Raw genomic sequence first — 22,589 nt, 5'->3', positions numbered from 1 at the left:
TGCTGTTCGCTGATGTCTCCTCCTCCGGTACCGGTACTCCTCTGTGCGACGGATTGGTTGGCGGGAGGGGAACCGCCGGGTGATGTGACAGTTTGGGGAGGGGGGGGGGGGTCGCGACTGAGAGGAAGGAGAGGGAGCGGTGAGCCTAATTATGGCGCGTGTTCCCGAAGGGACGCATCGTTTTCGCCTCCCTTCTCCACGCGTGCAGGCTTCTGGTCGCAACGGGCCTGGCTCTGGAGAAACTGCCATTCCAGACGTTCCTCCAGGGCCTGCCCCGGGGTGTTTTAAAACCCGGTTCATCCAAGAACGCAGTGAACTGTAGACATCTAAACGGACCGAAATTTGTTGAATCGATGGGAACCAAGGTCCATTCAGGCTAGCAAACGCACCGCAAACCTTTCATGCCCGTTCAGTTGAATCAAGCATCTATGGTTCAGCGGTGTCTCTTCATGCCCGATCCAATCGAGTTCCGATGCGTTGATCCAACCCATGTCGGTTTCAATCAGTAGGCAGAAGTAAAGATGGGCACGACAGCCCACCACCGCGCCCACGGCCTTAGCCCGTTCCCCCACCTCCCTCTCCCATGACGAAGCACTGGCAAGCGACGGTGATGCGCTGGAGCAGATTGGGTGCCGCGGCTCTGTACAGGGACGTTCATTACCTCCCGTGGTCGCTTGATTCATGTCCATCCCGCTAGCCCAGGCAATGAATCTGCGATTTGCTGGATGACTTTTGGCCTCTGGCCGTTCCTCCCCTCTCTTTTTAAAGCATCTTCATTTGTTGGCGCTTCTCATGCCGAAATTCGGTGCTATTTAGTGTCGGATAGATGAAACTTTTGATCTGGAGAGACCCATTTTCCCAGCGAGCGACCCCAAACGAAATTTTAAAAAATATAACGAAATTAGATTAAATCTCTCACCCGCCTCTACCTCGGAGTCTGGAGGCTCCCAGACACTGCCGCCGCCGTATCACGGCACGCCACCTTTCCCAACTTACGGGAACTCGGCCTCTGCTTCGGTGTCATGGAGGACAGGGATCTCGCCTTCCTACTTGAAAAAAGCCCAGTTCTGGAGGTCCTTGTCATCGTGGGAAGCAACCCTGGAGTGCGCCTCCGCCTCGTCAGCCACAGCCTGCGGCGCATTCAGTTGATTTTTACCTACTTGGAGGACATCAACGTCGTGGATGCCCCTCTGCTGGAGAAGATTCTTCATTGGTCGACTTCTGGTGGATATCGACCCAACCTGAGGAGGGGTATGACATGCCGATCCACGATCAGTATTGGCCATGCACCCAACCTTCGTACAATCGGATACCTTTAGCCTGGAGATAATGAGATTGAAGTTAGCAACACAGCCATCGTGGTACATGTGTATCTTCTTTTTTTGCGAAAACATGTGTACTTTATACATTAACTTCTATTTGGGTGCATTGCAGGCTGGGACCAAGGATAGAATTGTCCCCAGTGTCCAGATCTTGGCCATAGAGCTGCAATTTGGATCGCTCGGTGCTCTAAAGAAGGTGCCTGCCTACCTCAGAAGTTTTCCAAATCTCGAGACGCTCCATGTCCAGGTAAAATTTGTTTTTTCTTAGAAAAAAGGTAAATTTGGTTTAACTTAACTCAACTTGCAGACTTGCTGGATTGAGCACTTACATACTTAACATGGAAAAAACTTATGATAAGATTAACTGCTGCTGCATGATGTACCCTCATTTATATATTTGTGCGCCGATTTCATTTGCAGTCCCGCACAGCTAAAGAGCCCACTCGCAAGGTCAATCTCAAGTTCTTGCAGGAGGGTGGTCCCATTAAATGTGTCATGCAGACGATGAAGAAGGTGTTTTTCTATGAGTTCCAAGGCTCGAAAAGCGAGGTTGCTTTCCTCAAGTTCATCGCTGAGAGAGCTCAGGTCCTGGAGAAGATGGTGGTTGTGGTCGCCAGGAAATGTTTCTCTTCGGGTGATGATCTGAATGCCAAACTGAAGCCTCTGACCAGTGCAAAATGGAGCAGACATGATTGTGAGCTTCATCTTTTCAAGAGCCCACTCAGTGGAGGGGGAGCTCCATCTTTCTGCCACCAACTAGCATCTGCATTTGATCCTTTTGATTTGACCTACTATCATGAATCTTTGTAGTAGCACCTACAGTTTTGTCGGGCTTGCAGCTGCTAAATACATGCATTTCGTGGGATTTCTCTAGCAAGCTTTGCCCTGCTTCCAAAGATTGATATTACATATCACAATTTTCACTATTTAAGTATGATGTGGATGTATGCCACAATGTGTCATGTCATTCGTAATACATTTTCCTTAATTATGTTCCTTGGAAAGCCTGTTCTATCTTACTTTATGTCATGTTTTACCTTTGTCTGTACCTTGCAAGTCAATTGGCAGCAGGGCTATCTAGGAGTATGGATTTTCCTGATATAGACAACCCCTGTTCTACCTATTACGTCGTGCAGTTATTGATTTTTGCATGGTTTATTTGCCATACATAGGTCCGAGCTAGGTACTTCGAAATTGCTGTGGAATTCCTCCAGATCATGCTGTAGGGCCTTAATGCTGCACATTATTTATTCAAGTTTAAACTGTCTGTCATATACTATTCTTTAGGTAAAGAACTTTTACTTGGAGCGTATTCTGTACTATATCATAGCTTCCAGTCTGTTAGACATAAATACTATGCAGTGTGGCTTGAACCCTAGGCAAACCGTGAGGCTTATTACCATTTACTTGTCTTACTTTATGTAGCTTGGTTATTTAGTTTATCGATTGCTGCAAGATAGACTATTTGATGTTTCATTTGTGCTCCCCAACCTCATAAGGTTTCTTATAGTCGAGATGTAATTTCTTCCTTTCACTGCAGACTGCAATTTAATTGTAGTTTCTTTGTTTGGTAGGTACAATGGTACACATAACCTCTTAGTCCTTGCAATAAGGTTCGCTAAATCTAGAACACAAATGAAATTACTAAGATGAAAGTAATGTTAACTGTAAGAACACAACGGTTTCTGTAATATGTTTGCACAACCTGAACCTGTTTACGCCCTTAAGCATTAGTCAATTGCATGTGCATTTCCTAGTTCTTGACTTCTTGTTACAAAGATACTTAGTTTCCAGAGCCGTACAATATATCTTGGTAGAAGAAAAACACAGTGATAATATAGTTGTGAATTGACATTGAAGTGCCACAGAGAGCAGTGTTGATAAATCCTGCTGTTGTCGGGTTCAGTTTTAGGTGTTATATTTCCGTCAGTTTCGTCAGAGTACACTTAGCAAAATGACTCATTGCATACAACGAACTCATACGCAAACTTCCTCCAGTATTAAGTCAGTGTATTAGGACCAAAGACCAGAATCACTACTCTCTAGTCTCTAGTGAATTCTTCTGTCTCGTACAACAAACTCATCATCATCCTTAACTCGTACACCAACTCATCAATACTCATACGACAAACTTTCCAGTACCCCCTAAACTATGTTTGGTCAAAGTCAAACTTCGTAAAGTTTAATCATCTATATTGATAAAAATATAAACATGTACAACAAAAAAATTATTTTTAGAATTGTTATGAAATATATTTTCATGTTATATGTATTTGATATGGTAGATCTTTGTATTATTATCTATATTTTTTATCAAAATTTGCACAATGTGACTTGCACGAAAAATTATGCACAACATAAAATAGGTAGGAGAAAGTATTAGCTAATATACGGCAGAATCTACTACTCCGGAAGCTGGCTAAATGCTGAACAGACTCATTGCAGAATGACAATTGTTTTTTTTTTGAAGGACAGAATGACAATTGTTTATTTCGCATGAACTGAACATACTACAACACTTTCTGTCTAAATGCAGAACAAGAACTGCCGCCGCGACGTGCTCGTGCCTGGAACTGAACATACAACACTGGCTGTCTAAATGCTGGATTGATACGCATCACTGAAGAAGTGGAGCTTTGGAAGCTATCGGGTGCGGTAGGGCTGGGCAACATTTGGAGATAGGACTCTACACTCTTTTTCGGGCGTTGTACTCTCTCGGCATGCTCATGATCGTCCTACCATTCTAGCATGTCTTGTACCCGCATTCCCTCTAGAATGCCGGAACCGATGTAATCCGCTTCTTTTTCTTCTAATGCAATGACATGCAAAGCGTGTTCGCAAAAAAGTACGCCTTGTGCTTCCTCGAGCTGGGGCGGCTTTCATCCCAGCGAAACATGGCGCTAGATTTCCTTGATGGACGGCGCTGGGCGTTCAACGTCCCTCTGACTTAGACTCAACACCATTTGGAGCTCGGGCTAGATGGACTCCTTCCTTTCAAATTTCGATAAGGTTAACTAAAACAAGATCTAGATGTAGTTAGTGATGTATAATGTATTCTATCCACCTACAAAATCTGGTGCAAAATACGAGTTCTTGGCTAACACAAAAATAACAAAATCTGACAAATCTTAGAGGTTTGAAAGTTTTAAGATCCACAATTTTATCAATTTTTCATAGAACAGAATACAGAGTATTTTGTGTTAGCTTTTTGCACAGTGGTATAATGATATAATCATCATTGTCTACATCTAGAAATGCCTTTTCTGTTTTTTTTTCCTTTCAAAAATGGGTTCCATGGCTCTGGTTCCACTTGTCCACACTCATGAAGCTACTTCCTAGATTGTACTGCCAAGATTTTTCACCATGGCTGAGACCATGGCCGTGCTGGGCTGGAACGGGGGCAGCAAGTACAAGAAAATATCCTTAGTAGTAAAACCTATCTCCCAGAAACAGACTGCTCGTAACATCGAGTACATCTTATTACCAGAAATTTCCACACATTACCGGACCAAGAAGAATATCAAGCAGGAACACTACAGATGGAACACATCGGTTGTCCATAAAAGAGTTAAATTGACTCATATATCCCGAAGAGTTCCTCTGTTACCGTTCGACCAAAAAAGGTTTGAATGTACCCATATACCCAGACACAGCTGCAGCATTCAGCAGAACAATGTATCCATGAGCAGCTGAAGCAACCAGGGTAAAACTTATGAGACGGACCGGCGACCTATAACACTTTCTTCACAATACCCGAGCGCCACCGCTTACTAACACGTTGCCGCGACCAGGGTGGCAACTTCGGCGGGGCTCGTCTCTGCTCCGCCCGCCCTGCGAGACACCGCCGCCACAGGAGAGGGTGGCGGAAGCTGCGAGCTAGCTCTGGTGGCTGGCGGCATCGAATCGGGACTCATCGCGCCGAGATCTGGGGCGTCATTGGAGAAAATGGAGATGGCGCGTAAATCGGCGGCGGCGGTGGTTGGGCGTGTAGAGGAGGTGAAATCTCTGTCGCGCGCAAAGTATGGGCTCACGTTCAGTTCGGCCGTTCGACCCCTACTACAAGTAGGGGTCGAGTTGCGTTTTCGGGCTGGCCTCGTTTACGGATCGGCGCCATTTTGGAACCGAACCCGTAAACTTGCGATTATTTTACAGGTTTTGCATGTTTACGGATCTGTTAGAGATGCTCTTAGGGCTCATTTTAAACATGGTAGATTTATGATACCTTTACACTAAATAGTTCAATTGCAGCGGAGATTGGAAAATCTATGTCTTCATATGCCACTACAGGAACCAGTCAAGGTGCTGACGGCCACCATCGGCACAATACTCTTTCGACACAGCCCACTTGGCCGTTGGCACAGCTCCAGGTTGGCCCGGCGGAGGCCTAACGGCCGTTAGCCTAGGAGGGTCCTGTGCCGACACAGGTGCATCATTTTTCAATTTCTTCTTCAAAAAAAGAATCAAAAAATTGAGGTACTTTTTTGAATTGTTTGACGGTTAAATCTCTAATCATACTTAATATTAGGTCGAATTAGTTATTAATAGTCAAACTGGCCATCCTCAAATTGCTCCCATTGAGAGCACGTTTAACCTTTTCGTTCTTTCCGGATGAGCTTTCGGCAGAGGAGCTATTCTTTGTTGACAATAGTACCATATCAATCATATTAACCCTTGGGCCATGATATCACACTTCTTTTTTATTTGAATTTCAAATAATTATTTGATTAAATAATAATAAATACATTATTGGTTTTTAATAATAAATCATGAAACAACAAAATATTTTTTAAATTTTTTCGTCAAAATCTAAAACCTAAAAAAACTTCTATATCCTTTTTGATTTTGAGGAAGCTAAAAAAATCGGTAAATAGCCATAGGCCGCTGAAATTGGATGTAAAAATTTTCGTAGATATATTTTCATATAAAAACGTTTTCATCGAAGGTCATGTGCAACCAGAAAAGCTGTTTTATCGAAACATGACGCCATTTGCATAATGTATCGAAACGCATGTTTGTTAATTTTCCTGACAGCTAGAACACATAATACATGACCATCTCAAAATATTTTATTTTCAAACTTCTAACATTTTCTTATATAGTTTTGAAAAATGAAAAAAGCGATTCCAAGGGGTGTGCGTGGAAGAAAAATCTTGTGCCAAGCCGTCGGCATAGGGCTGAAGAGGAAAAAGGAAAAAAAAAACATGTGCCGACGGCTAGACCAGGCCTATGCTGACGGCCTTTTGTTGTGCTGACAGTGGCCGTCGGCACAGATTGCCCTATGACGATGGCTTTTCCTGTGCTAATGGCTTGCTTCGCGGCCTGTCCTGTTCGAACCCTGTGCCGATGGCTCCGACAAAAAGCCATCGACACAGGAAAAGGCCGTTGGCACCTTGACGTTTTCCGGCAGTGAATGAACCATTAATATGTTTGCCAAGTGTATTACCTTGAATACCCAAGGCAGCAGTGGTGGTTGATTCATCTTTATCTCATAAAACACCCTAAATATAGGGTATGGGGAGGCAATATGCGCAAGAAAGATAACCTGTTTCTTGTCACATGTAAGGTGGCGCGAGAACAAAGCGACTCAAGTGCTACGAAGAAACTGGGAGAGAAACATAAACCGTTGCAGGCATCAAACTAGTTTCAGGCTAAGAAGAGTGTTGGCGTAGAAATGTGGTTAACGGGCTTCCTTCCAAGTTTGAGCGCTAGAGCACACTCACTTTCTCGTTCCTAGTGAGCTTTCTTTGAAGGTTTTGAAGATGATCCAGCAGGCAAGGCAAAGTGCACAGCAAACCGAATTTAGCCGCCTGTGTAACAAATGAAATGTAGTCCCTGTGTTCCTAGCACATTGTTGGTTTTTATCCTCACTCTGACACTCCAGAGAATACAAAGACTTTCTCGCCCTCTGACAAGCCGGCCTACAAGCCTAGTATGCAAGCTAGCTAGCACATCTACCAGGCCTTCCCGGAAACTTCGCAGCGACGCTTCGTAGTAAAATATACTCCGTATATATACTACAAAAATAATGCTGGGACCTTCGATGATTGTTACCATCTAGCATGTGATTTTATTAAAATTCAGTTTGAAGCTTTGAACATGTAACTAGGAAAGCCAATAGTGTAGCTCATGAGTTAGCAAAAATGGCTAGAGGTTCTGCTCATGAGTTAGCTTCTATCCTACCTCTTCTATTAGGTGATGTAACTCTAATTTCGAATGAAAGTAAGCTTGCACGTGCAACGCACGTCTCAACCAATGTTCTTTATAGAAAATTATATAGTTTGACAATAAACCAATCATCATTTGCTTATGTATCATAAAATGGGATGCTCCTATATATAATATATTTAGTTGACAATAGTCAGTCTCCACGCCTAGTATCAGAATGAATAGCTCCATCAAAATTTACTTTCAACAGGACAGCCAGGTTTCTTACATTGATCAGTTTTTTTTTGTCAGTTTTGTCTTTTTCTTTTCGAAGTACGGTTTCGATTCATGTGTCCAAAGCCGAACCTGTGATATTGTAACTCTCACAAGCTTCAACTTTATCCTGGACATTGACTTTGTGCATTCTGCTCCACCAAAACCAGGAGCAGCACATAAACTGCAATTCTTTTTCCTTCTCAAGGTGAAGAACAAACCTGAGCATTTCTTTTGCAGAGCTAGCATCACACTGATCTAGTCTCCACTCCTCCAGCGACACGGGGCCCATACCGCCCTCACTTTACCATTTCAGAAACAGGTAACCAACATCTTCAGTGAAACGACCATAAGCAACCAGTATCACAATCAATTCATCTTCAAAGAAAATCTGTTATGAGAACTGAAGAATTTTTGCTAGACAGGGTAGCGCCCAAATCTTAACCGTCAAAATAACTTTTGTCTTATGTATTTTTTCCACCCTGTCTATAAGAAGATAGCTTGTTCCGTCCGGCCATGGTTAAAAATACCTGGTGATTTTTGTCTATCTAATTTCAGTAACTTAATTGCTTAAACATGACGGTATCCTATCACTTGGATCATTTCCCTACGTCTTGTTACACACTGGTTAGTGCTAAAATTACACTACAAAGAGAAAACATAATATTTGAATATCAGTGTTACAAAATTTTGCACAGGTGCTTCATTTCCTATAGTCATAAATGACCCAACTTATAAGCCTTTTATATTTATATAAACAATACATCTTTTCTGATATACCATTACAGCAAACGTCCCTATACGCAACTTCGCTTTTCCACACTATGCCATTACAGATCTTAGTCATTAGTAAGGGAACATCAAGCGAGACTGATTTGCACTTACTAATTGTTGCATTAAGATGTAAGTAACTCAATGTGCAGCTATAACGCATCATCAACCCTGTCGGCTGACACTGCTATTAAAAAACAAGCTACATGATTGAAGAGATAACTTAGAAACGCACACCTGCAGTCTTGTGTCATGGGCTATCTGCCTATCTCCCTTCTGGTCGACTAAACCTGAATTTATGCCTGAAACCTGGATTTATGCATGAAATTCAACGATACTATAAGCATGAAATCTGAATCACTATATACATAAATCAAACATCAATATATGAACAACCGGTAATTGAGTAGAAAAAATGTGTGAAAGAAAGTAGTGGACACCAAGATACGCATTGCTTACCCCTACATATATGGTCAACAACCGCACCACTGTTCGTCTTACCTCCTCCTCACTTTGCTCCCCTCATCTCTTATACTATCCACTACCATGCCTCTGCCATCAGTCCCCACCAGTCTCTGTCCTCTCACTACCAAAGTAGAAAAGAACACAAAAGGATGTGTGTAAATAAAAGAAATAAGTTGGTGAGATTGTTAGTCTAAGGAATTTAGCAGTAATCAAACAGATTATAACCAAATAAGAGAAATATGCACATGCTGAGTACTATTTTTCTGGTGGTGCTCTTCCACGAAATCCAACAGCAGCCAACTTTTCTTCGGTGGCTTCAAGCATAGAAAGCTGGTAGAATATGAAGCAAAAAATGATTTAATATGTTAGTCGAAACCGAACTATACACCAGATAAAATAAAGATTACAAAGTTCTCCAAGCGACTAATAGTCGAGGTTCGGTGGATTTTATTTTCTAGGTAGTGCACATGGAAGAGGAACTGAAAAACCATATGAGGAAATTACCTACAAGATGTAGATGCAATCCAACCTGATCCCTTGCGCTTAGCAATTCCCTGAAAATGTGAAACTTCACAGGATCCGGCAATACATCACTCAGAGTCTGTGAGGCTTAAATCTGTAGTTAGATCACACACTTGTCATGTGCAACATAATGTCTCAGCGTGGAGTATAAAAGGAGAATCAGCCAATCTATCAGCTACATAAAGTATTTATTTAGTTAACCAGTGAGTATTTTGCAATACTTACGCTGTTAGGTAACCACTTATAACATCATCTGACCCATATCGTCGACTTGCATAAGGCCTCAGGGCATCGCCTCTGACCGCCGGTGTTTGTGAAAATGCCTTACAGATGGCAGGGTCGGGGGCTAGATAGCGGATGGCCTAAGCGGGGAGGTGGAAACGAAATCAGATGGCATCGTCAGCCTAGCTGTGAGAGGAGGTTGTGGAAGGCGTCATCGCCAATGGCGGCGACACTGGTTGCCGCCGGTGGCGTAGCGAACATGAGCAGGCGGTGCGGGCATGGAGGTTGCGGAGTAGGGCCGACGCGGCAAGCGGGTGTGGTGTGCCCTGTGCAGCGGCCGCGAGCAGGCCGGTGCGGGCATGGAGGCGATGGTGAGCGGCGCGATGGCAGGGCGGCGGGCGAGATCGTGTTGTTCAGTTTTTCTTGGACCTAATTTATTTCGGAGCATACGGGGATGGTGGGCGTGGAGAGCGGGGATGGAGTCACGGAAGGTACGTAATTTTTGGGCGAGGGACGGGGAGAACAAATGAATATGGATCGTTTGATCCGTTCGGATATACGGTCGAGATCTTATTTTCCTACGTAACTTCGTGCCTTTATAAGTAGTAGAGATAAGGAGGTTGAAAATTTGTCAAAATAATAAGTAATTTTTCACCTTGGCGTCGTAAAAAAATACTCTGCAATGCTTCCGCCTGTGCTGGGTTGGAACGCAGCAAGTACCGAGAAAATATCCTCGTCGGTAAAACTTGTTTTCCAGAAACAGCCTGGGCATTATCTTCACAGAATTTTCCACGCCACAGGAGACTGGACCAACAAGAATACCAAGCAGGAAAACTACAGATCACACACATCGGTTGTCCATAAAAAAGTTCAATTTTGACTCATATATCCCGAAGGGTTCCTCTGTTCCTGTTCGACCAAAAAAGGTTTGAATGTACCCATATACCCAGACACGGCTGCAGCATTCAGCAGAACCATATATCCATGAGCAGCTGAACCAACCAGGGTAAAACTTATGAGACGGACCGACGACCTATAACACTTTCTTCACAGTATAACGGAGGTAAAAAAAAACGGCAAGCAAAGGCGACCACAAGTTTCAGCGTTCTTTGCCCCAAGAGAAACCAAGCCACAGCAACAGCATCACCACCGCCACCCGGTGCCTCAGCTGGAGCTGGCACCAAAAACCCTGATCCTCTCCTCGATCTTGGCGTTGCAGGTGGGGCAGCGAACCAAGCCTTTCTCCTGATGCTGCTTGTTGCAGCCGACGCACAAGACCTGGTGAGCGCACTGCAGCAGGATCACGCAGGCCTCCTCCTTCTTGCAGATCACGCAGTCCCTGCGACGGCCTGTCTTCTGGACAGGCGGCTCCTGCGGCCTGTTGGATGCAGGTGGTGGTTGCCGCTGGTTGGCCTGCTTAGGTGCCCGCCCTGTATTTCGATCAGCCATAGCAGGAGAGCGGGTTGATGGAACCGTCGACCCGTTTGCACCCAATGACTTCTGCAGACGGGATAATTCATCCTGGAGCCTCCTGAGGTCATCTTTGTAGCACTGGGACTCCACTTCTGTCTTCCGGCGAATTTCTTCTAGGCGGCGATCAGCATCAGCTTTGGCAGATTCCCGCTTCCCACGTTCCTGCTCCGCAAGTGCCAAATTGTCTTCTGTGGCCTTTGCGTCTTCTCGAATTTTAACCTGCAAGCCAGACACATGTTACAAATAAATCTGTCAGACAACGGAGCAACCACAGTACACCCATATTGAAGTGTTAAATCAACACTAGGTACATTTCATTCCATCATCAACATAGCTTGTTACCCCAAAGATGCATACATGCAGAGTGTTAAATACAACCAATGCTAGCAATACGAAAAATAGACCGACAGAATGAAGTCTGCATTTAAGCATGCGTAAAATAGACAGGAAATGTAGAAACAACCAACAAACACGCAAAAGATTAAGTGATGCGATGTTTGACAGCAAAGAAAAGAACTGACGGCATAAAGCTATGATATCACACTCCCATAACTAGTTACATAGTACTAATTAGTTGTGCTTTTACCATGCAACATATTATTCTACACTTGTATTTTAAATACTAACATGTTCAAACAGAACATGAATAGCAACAATATCCTTCAAGATATGTAGGCCTAGCACAACATGGAAATTTGATGCACCAAGAGAAGACACCATTAGTGGAGACTCTCAAAATCAAGTTATAGTACAAAAGTATTTGTGCAGATAATGGATTAACCAATTATATTATAAACCAGAAAACAAGAATAACATGTTTGAAATCCCCAACATGGATTTCTGAGATAAGTAAACTAGTTCGATTCCAATAATAATCTGCATATATAATAAACTCTGATGGAAAATAGAGGGCAAAGGTTTGCAGTAACAGGTCAAATTAACATGAAGGGAAGAAGCATGAAATGTGGAGTAAAATAAAATAGAACTACAACTATCAAGTAGCCCTCTACTTTCCTAGTAACAAGGTTAAACCTGCGCATACTGGGACGCAAACGTAGAAGCTAGGATCACTATCCACATTACAGCCTTGCTGAAAGCGTCATTATATTGAACTGTGTACCTCTTTGAAAAAACTTAAATGAGTCTATTTTTAACTTTCAGTTATAAGCCAACTTATAATTGAACAACTGGTGGAGTCAATATTCAAATTTTGAGGTCCATTAGCAGCTAAATAGCATTAACTATGTTCTAGCTGCAGTATCTTATTTCTGATCCGTATCGCAATAAATATAAATTAACAGATGGAAAAAAGGCAGATTAGCACCCGAGTCTATAACATAGAAAGAAACAACAATTTAATAGTTGACAAAATAAGGCACAAAACAATTTTAAGTTAAAACTGCCCAAAACAACTTATATTGGCTTAACAAATGCTATGCCCCAGAGCAGAGCCAAAATTTGATAAAGCGTGTGGAAAATCCTAACAAAACACATTTTAGGTATTCCCTTGTCCATGTAATGAATATAACGAAAAGCTACCATGCACTTCTATGTTATATTATTTTTCAACTATCAAATGCCTCTATACTAATTTGCTGATTTAAGAAAGCAAATTCGGTGAAGAAACTGAGGGAGGCAGTCCAATATGATTCACATGGTTACCGGGGAGGCTGGGACACAGTATTACCAGGCTAAAGAAGAAGACCAAAATACACACCACAAGCAAGAAACTTTTGTGGCAGTGTGGTAAGCTTATTCTGTGTGTTGTTCATGAATCAAGACTATGGATGTCACTACACTATTTTCAGTATGATCATTTTTATGAAATAATGTATATGATTCTGACTAATAAGACAAATCATTAGTAAAAAAATGTAATAATTCTGGACCTAGCAGCATAGCAAAAGAAAGGACGCCGATCGCGGCATCACGCGCGAATGTGCGAAAAGCATTACCACGGCACAACAGGATCCAGACCGTGCATGCAGGCGGCACGAATGTGCGAAAAAAGTTACCACAGCACGACAGGATCCAGACCGTGCATGCAGGCATCAATAGAGGCAGTTTTCCCGCGAAAAAAATAATGTTGGCAGGGCCCACAGGATTTAAAACCTGGCAACCTATTACTTGTGTTGCGCAGAGCGACTCCCACGTAAACGTTTTTCCGTCATAAATTCCAAAAGAAGAAGTAGCAGTTACTGAGCAATAGCTCACAGTTATGGATGAATGCTGATGCTGCCAGCTGCATGATATCAAAATTTAATACACGGATGTATGATACCTACACCAATGCAGATCAATAAGTCACAGGGAAGTGCAGTAACTACCAGTTAGCGTCAATAAAGCGTACATAATCAGTGACTGTTTGTTCACTACAAAGTCCAATCATCCTGTTTTAATCATGGAACAGATTATCTAAGCCACTTCCAGTGTAAACAGCTATGGGAAGACAAACAATATGCATGCCTAAATACTCGACTTCTTAACAAATGTGGTTTTAACGACTAGTTGTATTTTCTATAAGAGGACTCAATAGGTTGTCAGGATTATCACTACTTTATTAAACTGTATGCTGCCTAGATGACCAGCTAAGCAAGATACGTAAAGGTCATTTCGCTACTGCAACTGTAAATTATCTAAACGCTGCAATCTCTCGTAGTGGGAAAGTTGTCGCCTATGAGTACCTGCTAGCAAATAACAAGATAGATGCACATACAGCACTAAAGCAACAATCATGATGTGCTGTGCAAATTCATTCGCGTACCTCCATATTTTTTATAGACTTGTTGACCCCAGCAAGCTCCTTGTCTGCCTGCGCAATCTTTGCCTTGCATTCAGTGATCTCCTCATGCAGCTTGGCCTTTTGGCGCTCCCACTGGTCAAGCTTTTTGTTATCTTTCTTCTCTTTCCTCAGCAGCACCTGGCATTGCCGTTCAGTCTCTGATGCACTCAGCTTGGCAGCTTCCATCTCAGCGCGTATTTCTGCATTTTCCATTTCCAGCTTCTGCACGCTCGCATTACTGCGGTCAAGCAACCCACTCTTCTTCTTCAGCTCATTCTCCAGATGGGCGAGACGCTTGGACGTCTCATTCTCTGTGGCCTGCTTGTCATTATTGCGCCGCTGGCTATCCTCACGCTCCATGCGCAGCACACGCAGCTCAGTGAGATCATTGCCTAGCTTGCGAGCAGCCTGCACCGCCTTCTGCTGGGCCCACTCCTTGCGCTCCTTGAGCAGCTCCTCCATCTCCCGTGTCTGCTTAATGAGGTCACGCACCATCTCATTCTTGGGATCAGGCTTCTCAGCAGGAGGATCCTTCTTGTCAATGTCCAGCGACTCGAGCTCCGCCGCGACAGACTCGATGAGGTCTTCAGTGGACACCTTCATCGCAAAAGACTGCTTGGGCTGCCCATCCGGGACAGCAATGCTGGACCGTGACCAAGTGGTCTTGACGCAGGAGGACACCCCAGCCACGCTGTCTGAATTCGCTCGCATCGCAAGCCGCATGAAGGTTTCAGGGTCAAACATGTGGTTCTGCGGTTCCGCGGTGGCCGCGGTGGCATGGTACTGGCAGTGGCCGCCCTGCCCTGGGGCAGTTGCGGCGGGCAGAAGCCCATCTGTGGGGGACTTATCGGTGAAGGCGGCCCCCATGTTGATGGCCTGCTCGAGGCGGAGGTCGTTGGAGAGGAGGCACCACATGGCCTCGACGCGGGAGAGGGTGGGGCGGCTGCTCTGGAGGAGGCAGACGAGCCCCGCGAGGGAGTACTCCTCGAGGCGGCGGAGATCAGCGAAGCCGCCGGACCCGCCGGCGAGTTCCGGATCCGAGAGGAAGGCGCTGGCGTTGGCGATGATGTTGGCGACGGGGTCGTCGAGCTTCCCGTAGCAGTGGCCCGCGCGGAGGACGGCGCGGAGCGCGGTGTCCTCGTCGTAGCCCAGGTCGGCGAGGCCGGCCAGCGCCGCCGCGTAGGCCTCCTGCAGCCTCTTGTGGAGGCGGTTCTCCAGCTCTAGCTCCGTGGAGCGGCCCCATGGGGAGACGTCGTCGGAGGCCGGCGCGGACGGATCGGACTCGGTGGTGGGGTTGAGGGCGAGGACGGCGGCCGGCGTGCGGACGGGGCGGCCCTTGCGCGCGGCGCGGGACCCCCGCTCGCGGGGCTGGCCGGCCATGGGAGGGGAGACGGCGGGCGGGCGGCGGGGTTTAGGGCGGCGGCGATCGGCGATGGGATCGGAGTTAGGGTGGGGTTTGCCGGGTGGGCGGCGCAGCAGAGAGCCGGATACCAAGTCGATGGGTGTGCGTGAATGGTGACCGGGTGTGGGGTGGAGTGGTAACGGAAGGGGAAGAGAATGGGGATCGCTTCCTTCTGGGCTTGATGGGGGCCCTGGGCTATGGGTTTTAGGGCTTCCTAGGAGAGGCCTCATACACTTCACCAAAGCTGCCATGGTTTCTTGGTATCTACTTTTCGCCTCTTTTCGTCATGGTTGTCGTCGATTATTTAGATCCACCTTTCACAATGTGGTTATCGTCGCTCACGAAACCTAACTTGTCCGGGATAAAACAAATAAAACATACAAAAGCACTTTCTCATATAACATTATAACATCGTGACAATTCATGCTTCTACCGTTTCTCCTTTCCAAGTATCACGCGCATGCGCAACAACCAATTTATTGGAGGGAATTTCTCATTCATCTACCGAGCTCTGCCAAGACTGATCAAAATAACCCAGCTCTAATCTCTCCAGCATTATCACAAATTCAATATATATACCCACTTCGTCTTCCTTTCCATTTGTTCCTCCTGTGTGTGTCACTCCTCAACCTTTAGCTTTAGCACCGCAGAAGACCTCGTAGTGTTATCGATGTAGGTCACGATGGTGCACATAACACACCTAATGATCCATTGATAACAGGATGTCACCATAAGCAAAAGAGCGGAAATTTAATAAACATAGATCATTCAATATTGCATGACAATGAAATTAATCTCTAGAGTGTTGTTGATACTCGGTATTGTCTCCTGACTTCTTTCATTAGAAAATCTCACCCCGAGTTTAGAAAGTTGTAAAGAAATGGAGAGTATAATACTTGGTAATCGACCAAAATATGCAGTACCGCACCCAGGAAGTAAATAATATATAGTTGAGCAAGAATATTGACCAAAGTAATTTGATATTATCTAACAACCAAGAGTAGGAAACGGCCCAAAAGGGCAGAGACCTCGTTGACGACTCCGTTGCCATTGTCCATGTGATTCAGTAGTTCTGTGTTTCTCCTTCTGGATGATGGACTTCTTTGTCTTCTATAAAGGAAATACAGAGAGAAAATTATATTTGTAGCAAACAAAGGACAAAACCATTCTCAAGCGAATATTAAAAGAAAACCAGGATCTAAGTGGCTCACCGTGTTGTCGACCTTGATGGAGAAATCGAAGAAAGTTTCTTCAAATCCTCCTGCGGTGATGCAGACACATAAGAGGAATGAAATCAGTGAGTATGTTCTTGAGGCATTTAGGAGCAAGCTCGTCGAGGTTCGTGGTGAAAGGTTCTAGATCCTCAAGGAATGGCAATCAGCTACTGCTGCTCGCGTTCTAGCAAACCTGCACAAAATTAACCTGGATGGAGGTCAGCAACAAATGATTTAGATCAACATAACCCATCACCCAGTACAAAATATTAATAATCTTTTCATCCCTATAATTTTTCGAACCTTGGTATTAGAGCAAAAAAGCATCAATATTTTTTCCATTGCACGGAAGAAAAGACAAGTAAGACCATAAAAAGTGGTTCAACCTTTAAAATATGGGTAGAACGCTTTAATATAGCTTGAAATCACTTTGCTGCTTCTCAAATATATATACTGTCATAGAAAAAGATTTAAATAATACAAACAAAAGAGCATTACCACCATGCAATGGAAATAAAACTAAATCTTTAAATATTAAATGAGGAATGCTCCTTTTGCACATCACATAGTTACTGTGTATGGACATAAGAGTGCAAGGAAGAAAGGGCGTTTACAGAATGGTGTCATATTCTTGTGATGCACCATCACAAATACCTTGTATATAACTATAGCTGATCCACAGAATTGAGCAAAGCCCTATTTGTACAACTGAAGTAAACACAAAGGAAGATAATGATAGTTTGACTATATTTGATCTGGAATCTGCTCATGGCAGACTCTTGCAGTCACTTAGCTAGTAGTCATTGCATAAAGAAACACAAATCTCAACTGGAATACAAAATATCTTGCAGCGTGCTGAATATTTAGCAGACATTAGCGACTATTCAATAAAACGACCCATCATAAAGTGTAAGACGTTAAAAAAAGGAAATTAGGGGCTATCTTGAAGTGCGCTGAATATTTATCATGCATACTACAACAACTCACATTGATGATAGGTGTATTTCGGGAGATACGGGCCCACGGGTTGCCGCCAACGGTAAGCGTGCGGATGGGTCGTGCCGCTGCCGGCGGGAGGGGTAGGCCGTGCATGCGCACCCACTCGTCCCTAGATTCTCCCAGTCCCGAATACACTTTACGGGCAACTTTTAGATCATATTCTACGGCCAGAGTATTAACTTGTTGCTCCTAGTCGTGAGTACATTTTTTACCAAACAAGCAAATGTTAAGATAGCTTCAGGCCTAGTGTTGCTTATAACATACACAACATGTGGATCAACAACATAAGTTGCAGAAGGAGTGTAGGATTAAGGAACTTATATTGAGGGGAATTTCCACGAAGCATGTGGACATCTTATTATATGCTCTAGGTAGAAATCAGATTCCTCCCATCCCCAGGCAATCCTGCACACAAGGAAGAATTTTTTAGTATTCACAGAGGAAGGCGGATCTTAACAATCAACCTGATAGTTCATATGGATATTTAATTGACTTCAGCCTCTTAGAAAATCATCATGTTTTTCTAGTGAGCAGTTAAAACCAGCTCAGACATGTAAGATTAAACATGCCATAACATTAAGATTCCGAGTTAAATGAAATGATGTGTAAGACCAAGCAATCTGAACAAAGACAGGAAACAAAAGGCAAATGTGTACCTGAAACATGAATGAAGTTTACATTCAGGGATTGTGCTAGCAAAGATAGCTTCTCAGCTACATGTATGAAATATGATATACCACGTTCTTGAAGTACCAGACTTACAAAGAAACATCATGTCAAAGGATTCAAAGGCACTTGATTCGAGAAAATAAAAGATTATAAGGATAACAATAAAATACCACCGCTTCACTGACCTGTTCATCACCCATCAAGTTTCTACATGTTCCCATAGGAAATGAATTTACTCTATGAAGAAAATAATTCCACTAATTTACACATGTGAAATAAATAAAAAACAAGAAAAGCATGCCTACTGTGCCACGCCTGCCTTTTCTCCCGGAGGTAAAATCACAATAACCTCGCGCCTCAGCACCATTTAGATGCATGTTCGAATGCAGAAAGAAAATGTATGCTTCTCAACTCGGCGCTGCATATATACTGCATCACCGTCGCTCTACAAAGCTCTCAAGGAACACATCCCGCTACTTTGTAAACTGGTGTCAAGTGTCGATTGTCCACTAACCTGGACAACCATGCAGCATCAAACCAAGCACACTGAAGGGAATAAGGTGAAAAGGGATCTCGCGAATATCAACAGACAATCATTCATTACCTTACAGCGATGGATCATGCTAGTGAAACCTAAGCTTCTTACTGAACATTTGCAATCTAGGCACAGTGAATGGAGAATAATCCCCACCCCCTTCAGAAGTGCTGCACCTTGAGTCCTATAAGAATAAGTGAATAACTCAGTATTACTGTTGGACTAAAAATTATTCTGCAGGATCCATTTATTGAACTTGGGTCAGAATATGAACAAAGCCGAAGGAAACTCAATTGCCCAGTCATTTATTACCTTTATGTGAAGGATCAGTGACAATGAAACCTAAGCCTGTACGCAATCTCCGCACAAGACTGAAGCTGGGTACAATAGACTTCTTAATTAGCTCGACACAATAGTTTCAGACTTTCAGTACTCTGCCCCAGCATAAACTTGGTGGCAGGTATAGGCTAATCAAATAATAATCCTCACTGCTTCAGAAATGATGCACTTCAGTAACAATTTGGTAAGCATTCGCGTAGAGTGTAACCCAAATCAATCATACGATAGCATGAAGATTACATCCATACTATTCTGAAATAAAAATGCACCACCAACTAAGATATCTTCTCAGCTACATGTATGAATATATGATATACCACATGCTTGAATGACAACCCTTACAGAGAAACATCATGTCTAAGGATTCAAGTAAGAGGACTTAAAGGCACTTGATTGGATAAAAAGAAAAAAATTAAGGATAACAATAAAATACCTCCTCTTCGTTGTGAATGATGCCCACTGTATTGGCATGTTCAGTCCTGCTGCTTCATGCGAAAAAGAGCGGAAGAATAATTCCATGATTCCAGCCTCAGTTCTTGCGACAAGAAATTACCCTGTCAAAAACAATACCCACTATATTTCTAATGTGGTAGCAAATAATGCATTGCAGCAGAAACCATACATAAATTATCAGTAGATCAAATGTTATTTTGAACATTTCAGAAAAAGGTTCAAAACTATCTAAAATCTGACGACTAACAATCAATCTTTTGTGGCCATATTTGAGGTTAGCAAATTCATAACGTCATATCAATCACAGACTCATGACTCTCAAATGACCATAGAGTTTAGAGAACATGCATATAAGATACTATCTCTGAAATGAAACTGCATACCAGATCATATGGTGTATACAGAAGTTAGGCAAACATAGGCTGATGATTTAGCACTACAAACACTGAACATATCTAATATCTGCAGTTGACATTGTGAAAATGGGACTTACAACATTAACCGATGATGGAAAAGATAAATAAAGCTCGAGCAAAAAGAGACCACATATTATGCCATGTTTTACAAAGATATATCTGTACCCATGTTTTATTGAAATACACATCAAATCTTCAAACCATGAATTAACATAGGAGAGGGGACCTGGCAGTGGCATTGAGCTGTGCTGCGTCAACCCCTCGGCGTAGGAGAGGGGATCACGGATGGCGTCCCACAGGAGGCGGAGACTCGCCTGAAGATGGCGCGGACCGATAAAAAAATACAGAGAGAATAATACAGATTTGAGGCTACTGATAGGAAACTGAAATTCCATATCTCATACACGGATCAGTACGGCCGTACTGTGGAGGTTGGTGATGGCGTTGGAGATGCCGAGCACAGTGTAGACGCCCCTGCCGCTCACGGACGTGTCCTCACTGAGGAGGCGCTTCGCGATCTCCAGCTGCCACACAAAGAGGCGACAGGGAGGGAGAAGGCTGGGCGGCCTCCAATCCATCTCAAGGTCGTCCGGCGTCCGGAGGGATGCGGAGGAACGGGAAACTGCGGAGGCACGTGAGGATGCCGCTGTTCGTGGAGCACAGGATGTGCACGACCTAGTCCAGGTCGATGGTGGGGTACAGGTCCGGGATCCATGGCGGCGAAGATACGTGATCCATGGCGGCGAAGAGATGGGATCCATGGAGGCGGGGAGCTCGGCCCGGATCCATGGTGGCAGGGGGCAGGGCGGCGCTGGGCTGCTAGAGGGAGGCGGCGGCGGCGGCGTCCGCGGACTCGGATGAATCCTGCACGATTGGGCGAGGAGAGAGACGAGAAAAATTAGGGCCGTAGGGGCGCCACATTTGATTGGGAGGTTTGACTAAGTCGAGTTTTGGTGGGAGGGCAAAACAGTCCAAGAAAATATGTAGGACGAAACCTCTGACCGGAGGAAACAGAGGAAGTTCTTCCTTTTTAGATGGTAGATAGATAGAGATAGAGATATCTATATCTACTAGGAAATTTGCCCGTGCGTTGCAACGGAAGACGCATTGTTTAAACATTGTCATGAGAGCGCAACCAACAAGAAACAATGATGCATTCTTGTCCCACATGAAGGTGCATCCACCATTGCCTATGATCATGGCAAGGTTCCGCCTCAACTCCGTCAGGATGTCCGGTCGTCAGTGTGGTGTCCCACAAGGCGGCAAGTGTGACAGCCTCCATGAGTGTGTGGCCTAGAAGATGCCAATGTCGGTTGAATAGGTCGTCTAGTCAATGTCCAGGGGCCCAATGTTGCCCCAGACTCCTGCTCCTCATCTACCCAACAATTAGACCAGCAATATTAATATGCATAATTATTTAAATATGAGGAAGTAAGTTGCATACCAGGTTGATGCTCCAAAAATTCGGATCCAATAATACATGTTTTTTATCTGAGAAAATATGAACAAAAAATCTGATCCAAAAACCATAAAAAAACAAGATCCATTCAGAATTTCCATCGAAAAACTCATATATTCAGATTCGATTTAGGAACTCCTTGGTTGTTGGTTGTGGGGCGGTGCAGCGGTGAGTATCAACAGAAGATTTCATTGGTTTCTGATTAGCCGGAAGCAGCTCGTGTGGCTCGGAGACTCGCTGAACGCGCCACGATAAAGTGGTGAGTTCCACGACCCCGGCAAGAGTCGCGAGCTCGTCAAGATGGCCTTGTCAGATTCCTATTGTATGAAGGCAGTTGTTGAAGCCTCGACTGGTGTTGACCCGATGATGCAGGGCTTCCCTGCGTTGCAGAACTTGGCTAGCCAGTGAGATTTATTATTACTTACCTTTGTTTGTCATCATAACACAAAAGAAAACAAAAAGGTCTGATTCGCTGAACTACATCTCTTCGATTCAAGCCATTATATGTCGACCACATCTCAACTGCTATGTACTCAAATCCTGGTGCAATACACGTGTGTAGTTTACAGAGAAATCGTTGATTTAAACATGCAAGTTTACATATCCTGGTGCAATACACGTGTGTAGTTTACAGAGAAATCGTTGATTTAAACATGCAAGTTTCTTGATGGCTGCAGCTCCCTTGCCGATCTTAGTTGGCGTGTAACCAACGAATCGTTGTCTCACTGGGAAGTTCTTAGCAACTTGATCGTGCTTCCCGTAATGCTCGCGCGCCGTGCCGCGCGCATGAAGTCGGTAAAAATAATAATAATAATGATAAAAGAAAGTACCAATCTCCCCTTCGATTCCCCCTCGTGATATCAAAAACAGCAGCGTCTCGCAGCCTCGAGGGCAGGAAAACATACACACGATGCCGACACCGGGTGCAGCCAGAACCAGAATGATGGACGTGATCGATGGTGGCGCCGGCAACCATGGCCTACGCGCTCGGCCGCAGTCCGTCTTCCTGAAACTTCACATTACCGGAATCTGTTGTAGAGTTTCAGTCCCCGAGGCGGAAATCAACCCTGCCAGCGTGGCGTCGATGTGGTCCATAAAGGTGAGCTGCGTCCCGTACAGCTTGAAGCGA

General features: G+C 44.2%; 2 protein-coding genes and 1 long non-coding RNA gene across 7 annotated transcripts; 1 reads left to right on the top strand and 2 right to left on the bottom strand.

Annotated features, from left to right (window-relative positions):
* The first annotated feature begins 1,022 nt into the window (after positions 1-1,022).
* LOC139831683 (uncharacterized) lies at positions 1,023-3,921 on the top strand. The gene is made up of 6 exons (XM_071821001.1): positions 1,023-1,251; positions 1,342-1,361; positions 1,435-1,569; positions 1,743-2,016; positions 2,897-2,904; positions 3,859-3,921. Exons 1-6 carry the CDS (start codon positions 1,023-1,025, stop codon positions 3,919-3,921), a joined length of 729 nt encoding a protein of 242 aa, XP_071677102.1.
* A 6,652-nt stretch (positions 3,922-10,573) lies between these two features.
* Positions 10,574-15,516, bottom strand: LOC127301175 (MND1-interacting protein 1). The gene is made up of 2 exons (XM_051331398.1): positions 13,957-15,516; positions 10,574-11,411 (listed from the first exon to the last, which is right to left on the bottom strand). The coding sequence occupies exons 1-2, from the start codon at positions 15,352-15,354 to the stop codon at positions 10,884-10,886; spliced, it is 1,926 nt and encodes a 641-aa protein (XP_051187358.1). The 5' UTR covers positions 15,355-15,516; the 3' UTR covers positions 10,574-10,883.
* Positions 15,517-15,754: 238 nt separating this feature from the next.
* Positions 15,755-21,043, bottom strand: LOC127301178 (uncharacterized). Of its 5 annotated transcripts, none has more exons than XR_007851899.1 (6): positions 19,106-21,043; positions 18,863-18,977; positions 16,977-18,772; positions 16,588-16,798; positions 16,405-16,486; positions 15,755-16,076 (listed from the first exon to the last, which is right to left on the bottom strand). It is a non-coding gene; the product is annotated as an uncharacterized lncRNA (long non-coding RNA). The 5 variants fall into 5 exon arrangements; XR_007851898.1 differs by having other exon boundaries at positions 17,578-18,772; XR_007851897.1 differs by having other exon boundaries at positions 16,588-17,994; positions 18,246-18,772.
* Positions 21,044-22,589: the final 1,546 nt, after the last annotated feature.

Source organism: Lolium perenne, chromosome 5 (genome assembly GCF_019359855.2).
Source record: "Lolium perenne isolate Kyuss_39 chromosome 5, Kyuss_2.0, whole genome shotgun sequence".
In the NCBI taxonomy this organism is placed as follows: domain Eukaryota; kingdom Viridiplantae; phylum Streptophyta; class Magnoliopsida; order Poales; family Poaceae; genus Lolium; species Lolium perenne.
This window is presented reverse-complemented; position numbering and strand designations above follow the sequence as displayed.

What these genes read in the sequence shown, in the direction of transcription:
- LOC139831683 (XM_071821001.1), top strand. Translation starts at nt 1,023, where the DNA reads ATGGAGGACAGGGATCTCGCCTTCCTACTTGAAAAAAGCCCAGTTCTG. An exon ending in TCGACCCAACCTGAGGAGGG is followed by an intron (nt 1,252 to 1,341) that starts GTATGACATGCC and finishes ATGAGATTGAAG; the next exon opens with TTAGCAACACAGCCATCGTG. An exon ending in TCGAGACGCTCCATGTCCAG is followed by an intron (nt 1,570 to 1,742) that starts GTAAAATTTGTT and finishes TTTCATTTGCAG; the next exon opens with TCCCGCACAGCTAAAGAGCC.
- LOC127301175 (XM_051331398.1), bottom strand. Translation starts at nt 15,354, where the DNA reads ATGGCCGGCCAGCCCCGCGAGCGGGGGTCCCGCGCCGCGCGCAAGGGC. An exon ending in AGTCTATAAAAAATATGGAG is followed by an intron (nt 11,412 to 13,956) that starts GTACGCGAATGA and finishes TCTGGCTTGCAG; the next exon opens with GTTAAAATTCGAGAAGACGC.